This window comes from Echeneis naucrates, chromosome 16 (genome assembly GCF_900963305.1).
Source record: "Echeneis naucrates chromosome 16, fEcheNa1.1, whole genome shotgun sequence".
Taxonomy (NCBI): Eukaryota; Metazoa; Chordata; class Actinopteri; order Carangiformes; family Echeneidae; genus Echeneis; species Echeneis naucrates.
In genome coordinates, this window is record NC_042526.1 from 381,174 (window position 1) to 397,567 (window position 16,394).

Genomic DNA, 16,394 nt, shown 5'->3' on the forward strand with positions numbered 1-16,394 from the left:
CTCACAGCAATGGACCCAAACAGGACCTTCAGAGAACCGCTGTGACACCGTGCTGCCGCTTTTGAACCAACAAAAAACAGTCGATTTGCTTGAATTTATTAATTTTCTATAAATATTATAGAAATGCTGAGCTTCTGAATAATGGAAACAGACGTGTATACACAAACAAACAAAGAAAAACCGTCCTCTAAAGCAGTTCGAGTTTACTGACGGTCATTAAACGCCTCTCCTCTGGTCAGGCCGTGGCGGGAAGTGTTCGCCTCCGAACAGGTGATCTTCTCAATTATCTTTTTGTTTTAAACAAACACCGAGTCTTCATCTGTCCAAACGGGGCTCTGAAGTAAAGAAAGGGGTCCGTCAGAATTTCAGAGCTCAAACTTTGTGTTTTCGGTCAAAGCGTTTCTGTCGGAGAGCCGTTAGCTTCGTTAGCAGCTAAGCTAACAGCCGCCATTAGCAGCTCAGACTGAAAACATCAAGATGGCGACAGGAAGGAGGCAGATGAAGAAGAAACTCCTGGACGACAAAACCGACCTGAAAGTGTTCGATTTTACAGAAGAAAACGAAAAGAGGGAGCTGAGCGGCTCCGAGGACGACGTGAGAGAAGGTGGGCGAAGTGAGCTGGTTTTATTTCAGCCCTTCAACCTTTCAGAGATCTTTATCTGGACTGTCTCTTCCAGATGAATCTAACATGGCGGACAAAATGGCGAAGAAGAGGCCGGCAGAGGAGGCGGCCTGTGCTGTGGGGTAACACCTGTTCACACTGAACAAAGAAAACAGTCATAGCTCTGATGTTATAACTCATCATCACATACTTCCTTCTTAATAAAGTGTACCTTCCTGTTCTAAAAGCAGATTCTTCTCAAACTGATCTCTGCTGCTCTCATGTTTTTAGTCCAGATCGCATCTATCAGGGAGACAACTGAGAAAAAGCATCTGTTTTCTGATTTAATCTGAAAAGTTCAAACTATTTGTTGCAAAAGTGTTAAGTCGAAAAAATAAAAAAATTCAACTAAAGTACAATTATCTTTAAAATTGAAATGTACTTAGTCGCTTTCCTCCACTTTATCTCTACTTTTTCTGTCTCCTGCTGCAGGAATGAGTTCCAGTCCATGTTGGAGAAATTTGGAGGTAATGTTTCATTTATAACCTGCTAAAAATGTCTGAGAGGCAAGTGAGTCTGTAAGGTATTTATAAATGGGGCAAGGTTCAGCTTTATCTTGTGTGTTTGATCCAGCCGACATCAGCAAGGTGATGCAGGCCAAGAAGAAACGTCTGGAGTCGCTGACAAAGAACTACATGAAAGGCAGTCAACACAAACTGGAGCAGCTGTGGAACAACTACCACAGTCAGAGGTTCGACTTCCACCCTCCACAGCACCAAGAGAACTGGATGACAAATCCATGAGTCATGTGACTCACGTTTATATTCTTCACCATACGTTTATTTCATCCCTCATAAATTCTGCTCCTTGACATTGACACTGCTGTGAGAAGCGTTGACTTGTGTGCATTTGCAGGCAGAAGATGACGGAGCAGTACTCTCAGCAGGTGTCCATGGCGCTGCAGCAATGGGAGACTGAAGCCCAGCGAGCTGAAGAGCAGGAGGAGAAGTTCAACGTGTGTGCTGTTTTCAAATCCTCCTGTAACTAAAATGTAATATGACATTAAACTTGAATTCAGGGCCTTCAATGACGTTTATCAACTGCTGAGATTCAATGTTCAGTCTGAGCAGAATAAATAAGATAGATGTTTGTCCTGGAAACTCTGCTGGACTCAGGACTAAGATGTAATATCTGAGGGTGTCTATGTCTCCATTTATGATGTTCAGGGTGACAAATTCAGAACGTGTTGGTGATGAATACCTCTCTCTGCAGAATTTGTTCAGGCAGCAGCAGAAGATCCTGCAGCAGGCCCGAGTTGTGCAGAACCAGAAGCTGAAGACTGTCAGAGATCTGTATGAGCAGTTTGTCAAGGTGAGACATGTTACCTCGGCAGCCCATCCAGTTCCTGCTGGTTTTTACATGTAGCTGCTGAACTGACGCCGTCCTTGTGTGTACAGACCATGGAGGAGATGGAAAAGAACCAGGAGTCTTTCCTGCAGGGGGCACAGCAGGAGCTGAGGAAGGAGATGGCCACACTGCAGAAGAAGATCCTCATGGACACGGTGAGTTCAGGACCTGCTCAGTAAATTAAAGAGTCTGATTAAAGCTGACAGAGTAATTTAACACAAAGTTGAATTGCCCTGGATTATTTCCATACACACAAATAAATATATACACCTTAAACTTCTCAGCTGTTAATAATGACGAACTTGCAGTTGCAAAGTTCTTTAGCTGGATTTCCTTCATGTTGACGTGCTTCCACAGCAGCAGCAGGAGATGGCCACTGTCCGCAAGTCGCTGCAGACCATGCTGTTCTGACATGCTGTTACCACGACGACCCAGATCAATCACACATAAAGGATGTGGCCTGTTGGCGTCACCATGGTTGTTGTAGCGGTTGTCATGGTTACGTCCATCCTGTACTACCGGTTCGGTTCATGTTTGTGCAGACTGTTTGCTATGTGATTTCACGAACATGAAAACTGAGAGTTTGACTTCCTCTGTTCGGCCTCTGGGAGGCACCACGTATTTAACTTCCTCCAGGTTCAGTGATGTGACAGCATCGTCAGTTCTGATGTTTGATGGGAACTGAGTTAAGAAATAAAAACATCTGTTTTGAGAACAAAAATAAAAGTTGTTTGAGTAAAGAGTGCTGAGATTGTTAATTCAGCAGATTATTGTGATCTTCTAAATCAGTTTCTACTTAATATCACTGTGTGAATGACCCTTCAGGATTATTATTGTTGAATATTAAAGATTACATTTGTCTTCATGAATCTACTGATGCTGCAGTTTATCCAATCAGGATTATTACAGGACCAGGTGGATCCGACCTGCTCTGTACTGCGTCCTGATTGGGTGGTCCAGCCTGTCAATCACACAGCACTCACAACGTCATCATCATGAGCATGTGTTGAAGACTGTAAATTAGAAACTCATCAGGAAGACGATTTTCCCATAAACTTCAACACAATCTGACTTCTTTAAGACCAGTGCAGTCGCTCCCCGATGGTCAGCGGAGTGGATGAAGGTTTAGCACTCTTAGAGTCCAGGTTCATTCTTTGGTTGTAAAAAGTCCAGAAAGAAACTCAACATTTGATTCATTGTGTTCTCTAATGACACGCTCACGCTCTCTCTCACACTCACACACACACACACACACACACACACTGAACTGAAACCGGAACTGACCGGATCGGGCTCCAGTCGGACTTTTCAAAACTTTTCGGCTCGACACCGGAAATCCCCGAAGTGTTACCGAAGTGACTTCCTGTTGTGACCGGCGGCTCCTCCGGTTAGTCCGTCCGTTCACCGCCGGTGAGGATCCGGCCAGCAGGCCCAGAGAGACTCGGTCTGTCCGACAGGCGGATCGATCAGCAACAAAGTTTTCATTGATTTTAAATCGATTAATCGTCGAGTTTGCGCGCTGAAGCCGCTTTAGCTCCCGCTGAGCTAACAGCTAACAGCTAGCTGAGTGGCCCGGCTGTAGTCGGAATTACAGTCCGGTCTCTGATCCGGACCGTGTGGAATTGAACAGAAACGGAACCATAACGACTGTGCCTGGTCGGATGAGACTGTAGACCCGGACCAGGTCTCTGTGAGTCATGGATGAGCCCGCGGCAGCCAGTCCCGGTTCGTCCGAACCCGACAGTCCCGGAGGTCTGAACCGAGGCTGCCTGCTCGACCCGGCGGACCTGCTGTCCCAGGACCTGTCCATCATTGTCCCGGAAACACCCAGGTAACAGGTCTCTGGGTCTCCTGGAGGATCCACAATCTGCCATAGTGGCCCAGACCGGAGATACTGTGGTTAAAGTGGGGGGGTCGGCAGGAGGTGAACCCTGATTGGCTCTAACAGCTGATTTCCTGTTTGACCCCTGTGGTCAGTCCTCAGATCAGCAAACAGAGGAGACGCGGCCGACCCCCAGAGGAAGCCCTGCCTACTGTAAGTGACCATGAGCCCCGTGTGTGTGTGTGTGTGTGTCCTGAGGTTGACCTCTTTGTGTCCTCAGGGGGGGGTTGGCAGACCAGGACGTCCCCCTAGCAGCGAATTCGGCTTCTCCTGTTTGTCCAAACGGCGTCGGCTTGCAGAGGCGATGGGAGAGCAGAATGTCGGTTTTCTTCCTGCCTCATCTCTGAGGTCGTACCCTCTCTGCAGCTGGAATGAGGCGCCGCTGTCAACGCCATCCTCCTCCTGCTCTTCCTCCTCCTCCTCCTCCTCTTCCTCATTCACCCCGGTGACAGAGCAGGAAGTTACTGAGGGCTCCACAGGAGAAGCCAGTCCTGTTTGTCTTCACCAGAGGAAACAAAGTCCAACGACGTCCTTAGCTTCACCCTCCGAGTCCCTGTCCTTCCTGACGGCGGAGGAGAGGAGGTGGCTTAACGGAGAACAAGGAATTGCAGCAGGTTAGGATGTCGCCATCCACCGCCATCATCACACCCTGAGGTTATCATGATTCATGATGTCATTATGAGTCATCATGATAATAACTGGCTTCCCCTGCAGCGGCGGCCAAGGAGATCATCATCAGTGATGAAGAAGACGCCGTGGTTCGCTCGGCACAGTTTGAGGAAGATGAAGCATTGGCGAGGAGCCTTCAGGTATGAAGCTTCACCAGTGGTAGGACAGATATCTCATCTGGGCGGAGCAGCCTGACCTTTGTCTCTCTTTCATCAGGCCCAGTTTGACCAGGAGGAGGCGGAGTCAACCAGCAGACATCACCAGCACCACCACCATCATCATCAGCTTCACTATCATCTTCACCAGCAGAGGGTGAGACAGGCACCGCCATCTGAAAATCAGAAAATAAACAATCATATTTTTTCCTACATTTCTGATCTGATTCATCAGAGCTTGAAGACATGTGATTGTGCGATTGTGTTGGCATGTGTGTCAGTGACCACTGTGATTGTCTCCCCAGTTTCACGCCCACCTGGAGTCAAGCTGGATGTCTCAGGTCCTGGCTGCTGTTTCTCCTCCAGTTGCCTTCGAAGATGGTAAGATGAGGGACACAGAATTTCTCACCGAGCTGTGATGTCGGAGCGTTTAACATCTTCGCATCTTCCTTTAGAGCTGATTGGCCGACACAGACGACGGCGGGGGGGCAGGAGGAGGAACGCCGTGCCCACATTTTCAGAGGATCTTCAGGGAAACGACTACGAGGTGAGGATGACCAGCTGGATAAGCCTGTAACCATGACAGCAGAGGACTGACCGATCTGTCACCTCTCAGGCGCTGCTGGAGTTTGAGGAGCGTCAAGGTGCCGTCGTCTCAAAGAAGTTGAGTCGAAGGGAAATCCAAAGGTTTCCCACCAAAACCTTCCGCTCTGCCGCTGGAGGCGGGAACACAAAGTGAGTCCACCAGCGGGTCCGACCTGGACCTGATCCGGATCGTTCACTGTCCTGGGCTTCATTAACTGTGATGTTTGATTGACAGGTGTCAGATCTGTTTCTGTGACTATGATGATGGAGAGAAGTTGCGGATGCTGCCATGTTTCCATGACTACCACGTTGCGTGCATTGACAGATGGTTAAAGGTAACACACACACACACTGATAATAAAAACCAGCTGGAGGTTTTGAGACTTTTCGGTTGGACCACCCGTTGCATTGTGGGATTGTTAGTTAGGTGAACTGCATCATCTGCTGATGTTTGATCATTTTCTCCCTCTTTGGTTCCCACAGGACAACATCACTTGTCCCATCTGCAGAGCTAACCTGGCTGAGGGTGACTCCCTGGCCCCCCCGTCCCTTTGACCTCTGACCTCTGGCCCTAGTTCAGGGTGCAGGTGGCATTTCTACTGTTTTCTATGGGAGCTGACGGGTTCGGTTTCAGTGTCAAAGGAAACTTGTCCAGTATTTTTTATTAATTTTATTTAAACTTGAATTCCAAAGGAATAAAACATTAAAACCTTGAAACTTCTCGCGTCTTCAGTCGTCCACTCTGGTTTTCCTTCAGCCTCGAATAAATCTGATGCTTTGTTCCCATCTTGGTCTTGTGTCTCTGGAGGATGTTGCGGCAGACTTGGACTCTGCGTTTACTCTTCATAGTAGCGTTTCTTCATGGCTCTGTACTTCCTCAGGTAGTACAGCGCCTCCAGCTCTTTGGCCAAAAACTCTCCACGAGCAATCATCTGCTTGATCTGCTCTGGGTCCTGGACCCACTTGTTTTTGGTGAACGCTGCTCTCAGTCGGTCCCTGACATAGTCGCCTCCTTTTGGGTATTCCCTGCCAAGGTAGAGCAGCTAAGGGGGAGGAGGAGATTATTAGCTCCACTGAAAGTTTAAAGTCAGACCTCTATCAGGTCTAGGTTCTAGATCAGGGGTCGGCAACCTGCAGCTCTCTAGGGCGAGCTCATTTTGAAAAAAAAAAATAAATAAATAATAATAATAACAAATCAACAATTATTGGCCAATTAATTTATTTGATCTTATTTATTTTGTTTGGTTTTTGTTTTTAGTTCATATGCTGTTGTGAATTTTGTTTTAATGGCTAATAGCTTGCTCAGAAGCACAAATGGGGCAACATTAAAAGCCTCCCCAAACTGTAAAAACGTGTGTTCGACACGTGGAACGCCATAGACGACACAAAAGTAGGCATTGGGAGTCCTGTCGATCTTTGGTTCCACATACCTGTGAGAGCAGATTTTTTCCAAATGAACTGTATAAAAAGCAAACATTGTTCACGGATGAGAGCCTGCAATCCTGCATGAAGCTAAAAGCGACATCTTACAACCCAGATATTGATACGCTGTCCACTGAAGTGCAGGGACAGAAGTCCCATTAACCAGGTGAGAGAAATCATTTTGAAAATATATATTTTTATATCGGACCCTGAACTGATGTACTGTATTTGTGTTTCATATTCAGGTTGGCGGTTGATGCTGCACGTCACCTGAGGAAAGAATTACAGCACATGACTTAAACAGGCATTTTTCGTTTGCCCTTATTAATATTATGATTTTACAATGAATCAAACAGGCCTGCATTAGTTGAAAAAGAATAATTGCCAGTGTCTTTTGTTTCTGTCAGAAATCAAAATAATTTGATCTTTGGCGTTAATAAATGGAAAATAAAAAAGTCATTTTCTGTTCATACTTTATTTCATAAAGGTAACACGCTCATAAAGCATAAGTCAAAAGCAACTATGTAATAGCTTCAATTTAGTGGTCAAATGTGTTTTGTGGCTCCGAGTGGGTTTTAATTTGGTGGGAATGGGCCCAAAAGGCTCTTTTAGTGCTAAAGGTTGCAGAGCTCTACATTAATCCAGTTAAAGCCTCAACGTGTCGGTCTGAAGAGAAACCCTCAGAAAACACCCGGATCAGGGTGTAAAAACGAGGCTTTAAGCCGTTTCAGCTGTTAGTCGTTAATACTCACGTTTTTATAGAGTCGAATCACTTCCGACCTCAGTGGGTTGGCCATCGTCCTGGAGGGGGCGGGGCTGAAAACAGGAAACGTTCTGTGAAAACTCAGACGTCATTATTGTCCAGTTTGTAACTGGAAATAATTTATAGTTTATAAATCATTTCACGGAAAAACATTAAAAACGAACAAGTTTCGTTAGTTTATTAGTCGGACAGGTGAGTGAACACCTGCAGGTTGTTGCGTCATCATAGCTGATCCCAAACACCTGTTACCTGCGCACGTGACCTCTGCTGGAGAGAAGCTAAAGCGGCTAAATCCACATTAGCTCAGTCAACCTGGTGGAGCGTTCGACCAGGTGAGTTCCGGTGTTCCTCCGTTTCCGCCTGCTCGTGACGTCAGCACCGCATTAAGATGAGTTATCGCGCTTTTTGAACAGTTAAAAAAAAAAACAATAAAAACAACCAAAGAGTCACACGAACACAGAGATACTTCCCCCCCCACAGCGAAAGGTTCGCACATGCGCTCACACGCTGGAGGCGCCAAAACGGAAACGATTTTTTAACATAGAGAATTGATCCACAAAGTTTCTCAAGTTGCTTTTTTAGCTTTTCTTGTGGAATCTGTGTATATTTGTCACACATGTAATTGTTTTTCATTTACAGATTAAATGTTTCCTGATACAGTTCTGATTTAAACTCAAAACAAGAGCCTCATGATGAACACAAAGTGTGTCTACTCAACATCTGGAGCAGATGTGAGACTGAGGTCCAGGGTCAGGGTCATCTGGACTCATGAAAACAGAACAACCTCTGCCTGGAGAACTGGGCCAGAACATCTGTGAAGGGACTGCCTTCCTCCAGGACCAGGATCCGGGTCTGGATGGGACCAGTGAAACAACAATGATCAGGGGTGACAGGGTTCAGCTTGTCTCATTGGCCGAATCAACTCCATGAATTGGACCAAATATTCCACAATATGAGATCATGGAGACTCCTGTAGTTTTAGCAGCTGTTTTTAAAAGCTTTGAAGGACAGATCCAAAATTAGTCATTTTAATCAGCACTTCATTATAGTAGATTGACTGAGTGCTCAGCAGTTAGTTGTATTTATTAAAATGTAACCCAGCTGTCAAAAAACACGATGAGCTGTCCATTTACTGTTTGAACATTTTCTAATTTTTATTCTTCAGTAAAAACACAGTCCAGAGAATGAGCCTGTGAGCCCTGCTCTTTGTCTCACAGGCTGTAGTTACAGTTTATACATTTATTATTAAATTATTCAGGTTCATCAAACCAACGTTTCCTCGACGTCTCGTCTCCTCGTCAGCTTCATCTGTGATGCTGCATCAACGTCAGGAGACTCTGCCGTTTCAGTCCCTGACACATGATGAAGAGGAGGAAGTCTCCCAGCAGTATCAACACTTTCCCGCCCTGAGCTGAGACACTTGAACTTTGACCCCTGCATGGTCTGAGCAGGGGGCGGAGCCTGTGGGGCTCAGTAGTTGGCCCTCAGTCTGCGGTTCTCCTCCTTCAGCTTTTGGATCTCGTCCACCAGAGACTCGTTCACTGAGTATTTCTCTATCAGACTGTGGATCTCGTTCTGAAACATGCCAGAAAACAGAAAGTCAGCCTGAGGCTCATCACTTCCTGTCACGTCATGCGACCCAGAGATGCACACATTTAAAAAATAACAGACTTTAAATAATAAATAGTAAACAATCAGTCAACAGATTATGATGGTTTACTTCCTGTCTGGACTGAACTTGGTCAGATCCGGACCTCTCTTCATCTCTGGTTCTAGTTTAATGTTAAATCAGATATGTGAAAGAGGAGGATGAAGAGAGGTCGCACCAGCTGTATGTAGAACTGCCGGATCATCTCCACCTGCAGGTTGATGATGTCTCTGTGACAGGCCTCTCTGCAGAGGAGGGAAAACATCAGGTCATGTGACTTCACTCATATCGTCCTGAACTGAACTGAAACAGCAGCAGGCAGAGGGGTCAAAGGTCAGACACCAACCTGAAGTCCTCCAGGGTTTCATGGATCATGTTCTGGATGAAGTGGATCTGCAGGGAGGAGAGAGGAGCGCCCCCCCCCTGACCCACCACCTCAGCAATGTTCTGGGACAGAGAGGAGGAGGTGGCCTCTGACAGAGCAGGACCTGGAGACAGGGATGGGACTGTTAGACATTCGGATCAGCCGTCCATGTTGGAATCGATGCTGACTGTCACCTGCTGCAGTGGGCGGAGCTCCAGGGACAGGTGAGTCAAAGTTCAGCTCAGGCTGAATCCCATTGGCTCGCCGGAGGCTGGGCTCCGGAGTGAAGAAGGGCGGGGCCATCTGGCTCTGACTGGTCTGCTGGGATGATGAAGGTGTAGTTGGACCCTCACCCTCCAGACTGGAGCTTTGGGTCTTGTCAGACTGTTGATGATAAAAATTTTTTTAGTTTCCTAGAGTAAACATGAAGAAAGGGAGAGTGTCCCAGCAGAGGTCAGAGGTCAGCACCTTCCCAGGATCATGTGGTTCAGCAGCCGCAGCACTGACTGGCTCCTCCTCTTTGATTGGTGGGGGGGTCTGGAAGACGGACAGTGGACTGTAGCATCGACCTGCTGAGGCCACCAAGGGCGTCCCCAGGGGGGTCTTACGATGGGGGTTGGCACCTGAGTCTGACACAGGAAATAGATCATAAAAGGGGGTGGAGCTTAAAGACACCTCCTGGAGACGAAGGCAGGTAGAAATTTATAACAAAGATGAACAGGGAGCAGCAGACGTCTGACCTTCTCTGACTGGAGAAAAGATGTCCAAACTGGCCCGACGGATCACCTGCTGCCCCTCCCCTTCTCTGGATAACAGCTCCAAACCAGTAACTATGGAAACACATCCAGGTTAGCACAAATACAGCAGCATCATTCAGAGTACCTGAGGTTAGGTGGCGTACCGTGTGTTCTTCCAAACAGCACATCTCCAGTCGTCCCCGCTGTCCTGCAGTCTGAGACAGAGACAGACATCAGTCCTGATGGACTCATTCTGTTATTTCTGAAGGAAATCTGAGACACTGACCATCTCGAACAGGAGAGAAGACGTCCAGACTATTCCGTCCAACCCTGGTGAACTTTTCCTCCGTCCCCTGATGTCCCTCAGCCTCCCGGGACAGAACTTCTGCACCAGCACCCCCTGCTGGACCACACACACACACACACACGCACACGCACACGCACATGCACACACGCGCACACACACACACACACACACACACACACACACACACACACACACGCACACACGCACACACACACACACACACTTTACCATGGTAACAGGTGTAACTCAATATCATGGGATCCATAGGCTGAACGCACCTGTCCCCATCACCTGTCTGTGAGGGGTGGGGTCCAGCTGAATGCTGGACACTTTGGTTGAGGATCTCTTTGTGCTGGCGATCTTAGTGGAGCCCAGTTTACTGGACTGAAACCGAGAGAGAGTGAGAGACCATATAAATAATCATCAACATCACTTTGACTTCCTGTCAAACAGAAAACAATTTCAACGGCTGAAAGCTTAAATCTGACCGATCAAGAACTGAAACGAGTTTTAATAATCACACTTTAAGGCTCCAGGTTCTAAAAGTCAGAAACTGCTGCTGTTCATTTTCTCAGGGCCTTGAAGGAATTTGAGGATTTTGGGGTCAAACTCTCATTTTAGCGACTAAATGATTATCAACAGAGTTTAATTTTAGTTCATTGATTTCTTAATTAATAAGACTGAACCCGTTGACCTTTGAGAAAAACAGTGATGTGACATTTTTTATCCTTCTTTGAGACTTTACCTTCGGCATTACCTTGTGTCTGCTGGTGTTGCTTTGGAAACGGAGGCAGGTGACTGAGGTCTTATGTGCCACAGTGACCTTGGTGGGGGCGCTGGAGTTCCTCAGGTCGTACTGGTAGATCTTCCCCTGAGTGGACCCAACCACCAGGCCGGTACCGTCCAGAGTGAAGTCCACTGAGGTCAGAGGGCTGTCGACACGGATGGACCTCAGGACGCTGCAGACAATGTTGAGATTAACTTATTAAACAAAACAATGTTGATAGTTTCCTTTGCTGAGTATTTGTTAGTATTTGATTTGACAGGGATAGGGTTAGGGTTTTACTGTTTCTGTCCTCATACAGAAATCCACCTCAGGCCTGCTCCTATAAATCCCTTGTTCACTCAGTCCAGTTTTTTAGGACCAGGATCAGTCCAGGATTGTGGTGAACTGTTGTTTTAGTCACTGACTTCCAGCTCCACTGTAAGAAACCTCGGAGTAACGTTTGACCAGGACATGTCCTTTGTCCCTCACATAAAACAAGTTAGTCGGGCAGCTTTCTTCCACCTGAGAAACATTAGGAAAATCAGAAACATCCTTTCTCAGGATGATGCAGAAAAACTAGTCCATGCATTTGTAACTTCTAGGCTGGACTACTGTAACTCATTACTATCTGGATGTCCAAACAAATCTCTAAAAGGCCTTCAGTTAATTCAGAACGCTGCTGCATGAATATTAACAGGAACTAGGAAAAGAGATCATATCTCTCCTGTTAGCTGCTCTTCATTGGCTGCCAGTAAAATATAGAGTAGAATTCAAACTCCTTCTTTTAAAATATAAAGCTCTTAATGGCCAAGCTCCATCATATCTCAGAGAGCTCATAGTTCCTTACTGTCCTAGCAGGCCACTCCGCTCTCTAGATGGAGGTTTACTTGTGGTTCCTAGAGTCTCCAAGAGTAAATCTGGAGGCAGATCGTTCAGTTATCAGGCTCCTCTTCTATGGAACCAACTCCCAGCATCGGTCCGGGGGGGCGGACTCTTTAGTAACTTTCAAGACCAGGCTTAAAACTTTCCTGTATGACAGAGCTGATAGTTAAAAAGTTAAAGTCCTCTACTCTTTAGCTATGCTGCTGTAGGCCGAGGCTGCTGGGGGAAGGACTGAGCTTCTCTCTCTCTCTCTCGCTGTCACCCTCTCTCCCCCTCTCCCTCTTTCTCTCTCCCTCCCTCTCACTCGCTCTCCTTTCCTCCCCCCTTGCATGCGCTGATAAGAACCATCCTTCTTAAAAAACACAGTTTCACCCAATTCTAAGCATTTATACTGCATTTACTGACCATGTTCTGCCAAAGTCTCTGTCTCTCCCAGTTCCTCTCCTCTCTCTCCCTGTCCTCATCCTGCAGGTGGTGACTCATCTCCATCCCATGTTCCTGCAACACCTGCTGGTCCCATATTTCATGAATTCTGTACTACAGCTCAACTCCATGAACTTCATGCAGCAACATGTTCCTGCCCCCCCCCCCCCCCCCCCCCTCCAATGCCTCTCTCTCTCTCTCTCTCTCTCTGCAGATGGCTGACCCCCCCCCCCCAGCCTGGTTCTGCCCGTGGTTTCTGTCTCTTAAAGGAAGTTCTTCCTGCTCATCTGGGATCTGTTGGATCTCTTTAAATAAATGTATAAAGAGTTTGGTCTAGACCTGCTCTATATGTAAAGTGCCTTGATGTAACTTTGTTATGATTTGGCGCTATACAAATAAATCTGATCTGATTTGAAAACATCCCCCTTGCTGAACCAGTTAATATGGCAGTGTGTTAGGTCTTACATCTTGCTGGCAGTGTCATAGCAGACAATCTTCTTGTCCAGACCGACGCTGACCACCAGCAGCTCGCTGGCGGGAGAGAAGGCCAGGCCAGAGCCAGGGGCCTTGTGGGCACTGTCAAAGACGTGGAGCTCCTTCTGGGTGTTGGAGTCCCACAGGACCACGGAGCCGCTGTCAGACACGCTGCCCAGCAGGGAGCGCTTCAGCATGGACAGCCTCAAGTCATGTATGGGCTGAAGAACAACAAAGACGGGTTCTGTTAGTTCTCACAGATAACTACAACAGAACACCTGATCACATTCTAATATGTTCTATGTAATCTCTCAGATAGAGAGCAGAGTCTCTGACCTGGTCGCTGCCGTGGCCAAAGGCCCTGCTGGACAGGTTGGTGGTCAGGCTGTGGAGGACCAGGTCTCCAGTAGTGGACCCAGAGGCAATGCAGCTGTCATTGGCATTGAAAGCAACACAGGTCACCTCTTCTTTATGGTCCTAAGAACCAGACATGGAAGACTGCTGAGGTGGAGCCCCATCTCATCTGATCCAAACAAGGCTGAAGAACCTAATGACACTTGAAAACAAAGGCTGCAGTATGTCTAACTGTAATCCAGTGTGGTGCCTTACCTTCAGGGAGCGGTGCAGTCTCTTGGTCTTCAGGTCCCAGATGTGGACACAATGATCCAGACCTCCACTGACCAGAAACTGAGACGATGAGCTCAGACAAACACGTGTCTGCCTTTTCTGCAGTGAGAGTCACAGACAACGTGACAGTCATCTATGAGTTTAAGTTATTTCTACTTTCTCCCCTTCCTCTTAACATCCATTGGATGGTCAGAATGTGTGGAACCATGACAGTGGTGAGAGATCTGTGCACTCACCCCATCAGCCAGTTCCACCACTGGAGCTGGAGCTGTCTTGAGGCTGGAGACCACCAGTTTGTCTCCGCTGGTGCTGGCGCTGACCAGATAATGGTCTGAGATAAGTGGTCAAGGCGGATTCACCATCTCATCTCTCCCAGTTTTATCCAACTGGGCTCTACTCTTTTTATTTCAGCCTAGGAATCATCAACGGAGTTCACGTGGCGTAATAGTAAACAGATTAATTTAGCCGCAAACGTCCCCGTTCAGCTAAGATTGACTGAATTATTGAGGCATTTTACAACAAAAACATGAACCATTGTGCAGCTAAAGCTTCTTAAATGAGAGAAATGAATAAACTGAACTTCCTCAGATTTTTGGACTGTTGCTCTGAAGAAACAAGACATTTGGTGATATCTCCCTGAGGGCATGTAAGAAAACAATCAGCAGATTAATCATTAATTAATTTCATCTTTTAAATCCCAGAAAAGACTTTTAATATTTGGTAAATATTGACGTATAAATCAACCTTCTGATCGATGATAACCTCACAGTATTTCAGTGACTCCACTGGATCTTATTGATCAGGATACTGTTGGAGCTCCAGCAGGCCTGTGCTACAGGGTGGCTGATGCTGTGGGGGTTGAACTGCTCCAGCGGTGCCATGGAAACCGCATCCCAGATCTTCACACAGTCTCCTGTGGACACCAGACGGATCATCTCCTCCATAGCAACACCTGGACACGAACACATGGATGTCACCTTTCTTCGTCACCGAATAAAACTAAATGTTTGAAAGCATCAAACTGAGACAAAAGATGAACCAGGACAATAACCAGGCTGCTTCTGTTTCCGGTCACCTTTCCAGCTCTAAAACACATGTGTAGTCATGGAAGGCCTTTTCTCCTCCGGGGGTAGTTCGGATACACACCGGACAACAGCAGTTCAAAGTTCAGAAATCACCTGACCGGGTCAGCTTTCATCACAGAAGCTCTGTTCACTAAGCAGCCCACTTTTCAACCACTTTTCAGCGAGCAGCGTTTTGACAGTCTTCCTGTGGTGAAGTGAGTTACCGGCGGCTAACGGCGGCTAACAGTTAGCTCCAGGAGAGCGAGTTTATAAAGTTACCGAAAAGACACGACGGTCATGTTAACCGAGCGGAAACAGACAGTGACCGACAGGTGACTCACCTCAGGCCTTCACCTGCTCGGGTCAGCCGGATCCTGAAACAGATTTTAACTCAACTAAAGTTTTTGACGCTGTTTTGTTTTTGATCCGCCAGCAGCGACAAACCGCCACTACGGAGACCGGCGAGGGTCAAAAAGGCGGAAGCGTGGACCGAAACAGATCTCCTACACTGGGTGTTATAGCATTAGATAATTATTAAAGAATGGAATTAATTTCAATTAAAGTCAGAAAAAGTGTCTACAGTGTGTTCATTGTGTGTTACAGTGTGTGTATTGTGTTTGTCACTTGTTGCCTGGAGAAGCAGCATTTATCTTTTGTGGTGCAAACAAGTTGAATAAACAGCTGGTGAGTGAAATGTGGATGAATCCTGTTAAATCCAGGTTAAAGCATTTCTTTTGTGATGTTCTGATTAATGAAAATCTGTATGTTCTCTGTGATCTCTGTATGTTCTCTGTATGTTGTCTGTGATCTTTGTATGTTCTCTGTATGTTCTCTGTGATCTCTGTATGTACCCCCCCCCCCTCCAATGCCTTGCCTGTCTCTCTCTCTCTCTCTCTCTCTCTCTCTCTCTCTCTCTCTCTCTCTCTCTCTCTCTCTCACTCACTCACTCACTCACTCACTCACTCTCAACCCAACCGGTTGAGGCAGATGGCCGCCCCCCCCTGAACCTGGTTCTGCCTGAGGTTTCTGTCTCTTAAAGGAAATTTTTCCTGCTCATCAGGGGATCTGTTGGGTCTCTTTAAATAAATTTATAAAGAGTTTGGTCTAGACCTGCTCTATATGTAAAGTGCCTTGATGTAACTTTGTTATGATTTGGCGCTACACAAATAAATCTGATTTGATTTGATGTTCTCTGTGTTCTCTGTGATCTCTGTATGTTCTCTGTGTTCTCTGTATGTTCTCTGTGTTCTCTGTATGTTCTCTGTATGTTCTCTGTGTTCTCTGTATGTTCCCTCTGTTCTCTGTATGTTCTCTGTGTTCTCTGTATGTTCTCTGTATGTTCTCTGTGTTCTCTGTATGTTCTCTGTATGTTCTCTGTATGTTCTCTGTGTTCTCTGTATGTTCTCTCTGTTCTCTGTATGTTATCTGTGTTCTCTGTATGTTCTCTGTGTTCTCTGTATGTTCTCTGTATGTTCTCTGTATGTTCTCTGTGTTCTCTGTATGTTCTCTCTGTTCTCTGTATGTTATCTGTGTTCTCTGTATGTTCTCTGTGTTCTCTGTATGTTATCTGTGTTCTCTGTATGTTCTCTGTGTTCTCTGTATGTTCTCTGTATGTTCG

The 16,394-nt window shown here is 46.5% G+C and overlaps 4 protein-coding genes across 11 annotated transcripts; 2 read left to right on the plus strand and 2 right to left on the minus strand.

Moving 5' to 3' along the window:
- Positions 1–48: 48 nt before the first annotated feature.
- sycp3 (synaptonemal complex protein 3) lies at positions 49–2,867 on the plus strand. 2 transcript variants are annotated; one of them, XM_029523954.1, is made up of 8 exons: positions 49–604; positions 678–744; positions 1,094–1,128; positions 1,235–1,352; positions 1,517–1,616; positions 1,874–1,972; positions 2,059–2,163; positions 2,366–2,867. In XM_029523954.1, the coding sequence occupies exons 1-8, from the start codon at positions 478–480 to the stop codon at positions 2,417–2,419; spliced, it is 705 nt and encodes a 234-aa protein (XP_029379814.1). In that variant the 5' UTR covers positions 49–477; the 3' UTR covers positions 2,420–2,867. The 2 variants fall into 2 exon arrangements, with proteins under 2 accessions (XP_029379814.1, XP_029379815.1); XM_029523955.1 differs by having other exon boundaries at positions 2,369–2,867.
- Positions 2,868–3,171: 304 nt separating this feature from the next.
- Positions 3,172–6,085, plus strand: LOC115057058 (E3 ubiquitin-protein ligase MBR2). The gene is made up of 10 exons (XM_029523951.1): positions 3,172–3,839; positions 3,986–4,043; positions 4,111–4,504; positions 4,605–4,699; positions 4,776–4,871; positions 5,020–5,095; positions 5,170–5,261; positions 5,331–5,449; positions 5,535–5,634; positions 5,783–6,085. The coding sequence occupies exons 1-10, from the start codon at positions 3,706–3,708 to the stop codon at positions 5,852–5,854; spliced, it is 1,236 nt and encodes a 411-aa protein (XP_029379811.1). The 5' UTR covers positions 3,172–3,705; the 3' UTR covers positions 5,855–6,085.
- lyrm5b (LYR motif containing 5b) lies at positions 5,963–14,019 on the minus strand. Of its 4 annotated transcripts, XM_029523957.1 has the most exons (4): positions 7,734–7,873; positions 7,579–7,593; positions 7,474–7,544; positions 5,963–6,342 (listed from the first exon to the last, which is right to left on the minus strand). In XM_029523957.1, the coding sequence occupies exons 3-4, from the start codon at positions 7,516–7,518 to the stop codon at positions 6,136–6,138; spliced, it is 252 nt and encodes an 83-aa protein (XP_029379817.1). In that variant the 5' UTR covers positions 7,519–7,544; positions 7,579–7,593; positions 7,734–7,873; the 3' UTR covers positions 5,963–6,135. The 4 variants fall into 4 exon arrangements, with proteins under 4 accessions (XP_029379817.1, XP_029379819.1, XP_029379816.1 ...); XM_029523959.1 differs by lacking the exons at positions 7,579–7,593; positions 7,734–7,873 and adding an exon at positions 14,003–14,019 and having other exon boundaries at positions 7,474–7,522; XM_029523956.1 differs by lacking the exon at positions 7,579–7,593 and having other exon boundaries at positions 7,474–7,537; positions 7,734–7,844.
- On the minus strand, positions 8,619–15,242 carry nedd1 (NEDD1 gamma-tubulin ring complex targeting factor). 4 transcript variants are annotated; one of them, XM_029523950.1, is made up of 16 exons: positions 15,118–15,242; positions 14,521–14,664; positions 13,949–14,043; positions 13,695–13,811; positions 13,422–13,562; positions 13,077–13,306; positions 11,298–11,499; positions 10,819–10,924; positions 10,520–10,633; positions 10,398–10,448; positions 10,237–10,326; positions 9,965–10,125; positions 9,691–9,880; positions 9,479–9,620; positions 9,311–9,377; positions 8,619–9,059 (listed from the first exon to the last, which is right to left on the minus strand). In XM_029523950.1, the coding sequence occupies exons 2-16, from the start codon at positions 14,654–14,656 to the stop codon at positions 8,955–8,957; spliced, it is 1,947 nt and encodes a 648-aa protein (XP_029379810.1). In that variant the 5' UTR covers positions 14,657–14,664; positions 15,118–15,242; the 3' UTR covers positions 8,619–8,954. The 4 variants fall into 4 exon arrangements, with proteins under 4 accessions (XP_029379810.1, XP_029379809.1, XP_029379808.1 ...); XM_029523949.1 differs by having other exon boundaries at positions 10,520–10,636; XM_029523948.1 differs by having other exon boundaries at positions 11,286–11,499.
- Positions 15,243–16,394: the final 1,152 nt, after the last annotated feature.

Excerpts from the sequence above, each read along its gene's own strand:
- sycp3 (XM_029523954.1), top strand. The coding sequence starts at position 478 with ATGGCGACAGGAAGGAGGCAGATGAAGAAGAAACTCCTGGACGACAAA. Across the intron at positions 605-677 it reads CGAGGACGACGTGAGAGAAG|ATGAATCTAACATGGCGGAC; the intron begins GTGGGCGAAGTG and ends TGTCTCTTCCAG. Across the intron at positions 1,129-1,234 it reads CATGTTGGAGAAATTTGGAG|CCGACATCAGCAAGGTGATG; the intron begins GTAATGTTTCAT and ends TGTTTGATCCAG.
- lyrm5b (XM_029523959.1), bottom strand. The coding sequence starts at position 7,518 with ATGGCCAACCCACTGAGGTCGGAAGTGATTCGACTCTATAAAAAC. Across the intron at positions 6,343-7,473 it reads TGATTCGACTCTATAAAAAC|CTGCTCTACCTTGGCAGGGA; the intron begins GTGAGTATTAAC and ends CCTCCCCCTTAG.
- LOC115057058 (XM_029523951.1), top strand. The coding sequence starts at position 3,706 with ATGGATGAGCCCGCGGCAGCCAGTCCCGGTTCGTCCGAACCCGACAGT. Across the intron at positions 4,700-4,775 it reads CATTGGCGAGGAGCCTTCAG|GCCCAGTTTGACCAGGAGGA; the intron begins GTATGAAGCTTC and ends CTCTTTCATCAG. Across the intron at positions 5,450-5,534 it reads GCTGGAGGCGGGAACACAAA|GTGTCAGATCTGTTTCTGTG; the intron begins GTGAGTCCACCA and ends TTTGATTGACAG.
- nedd1 (XM_029523947.1), bottom strand. The coding sequence starts at position 14,656 with ATGGAGGAGATGATCCGTCTGGTGTCCACAGGAGACTGTGTGAAGATC. Across the intron at positions 11,500-13,076 it reads TATGACACTGCCAGCAAGAT|CGTCCTGAGGTCCATCCGTG; the intron begins GTAAGACCTAAC and ends CATTGTCTGCAG. Across the intron at positions 10,449-10,519 it reads CTTCTCTCCTGTTCGAGATG|ACTGCAGGACAGCGGGGACG; the intron begins GTCAGTGTCTCA and ends TCTCTGTCTCAG.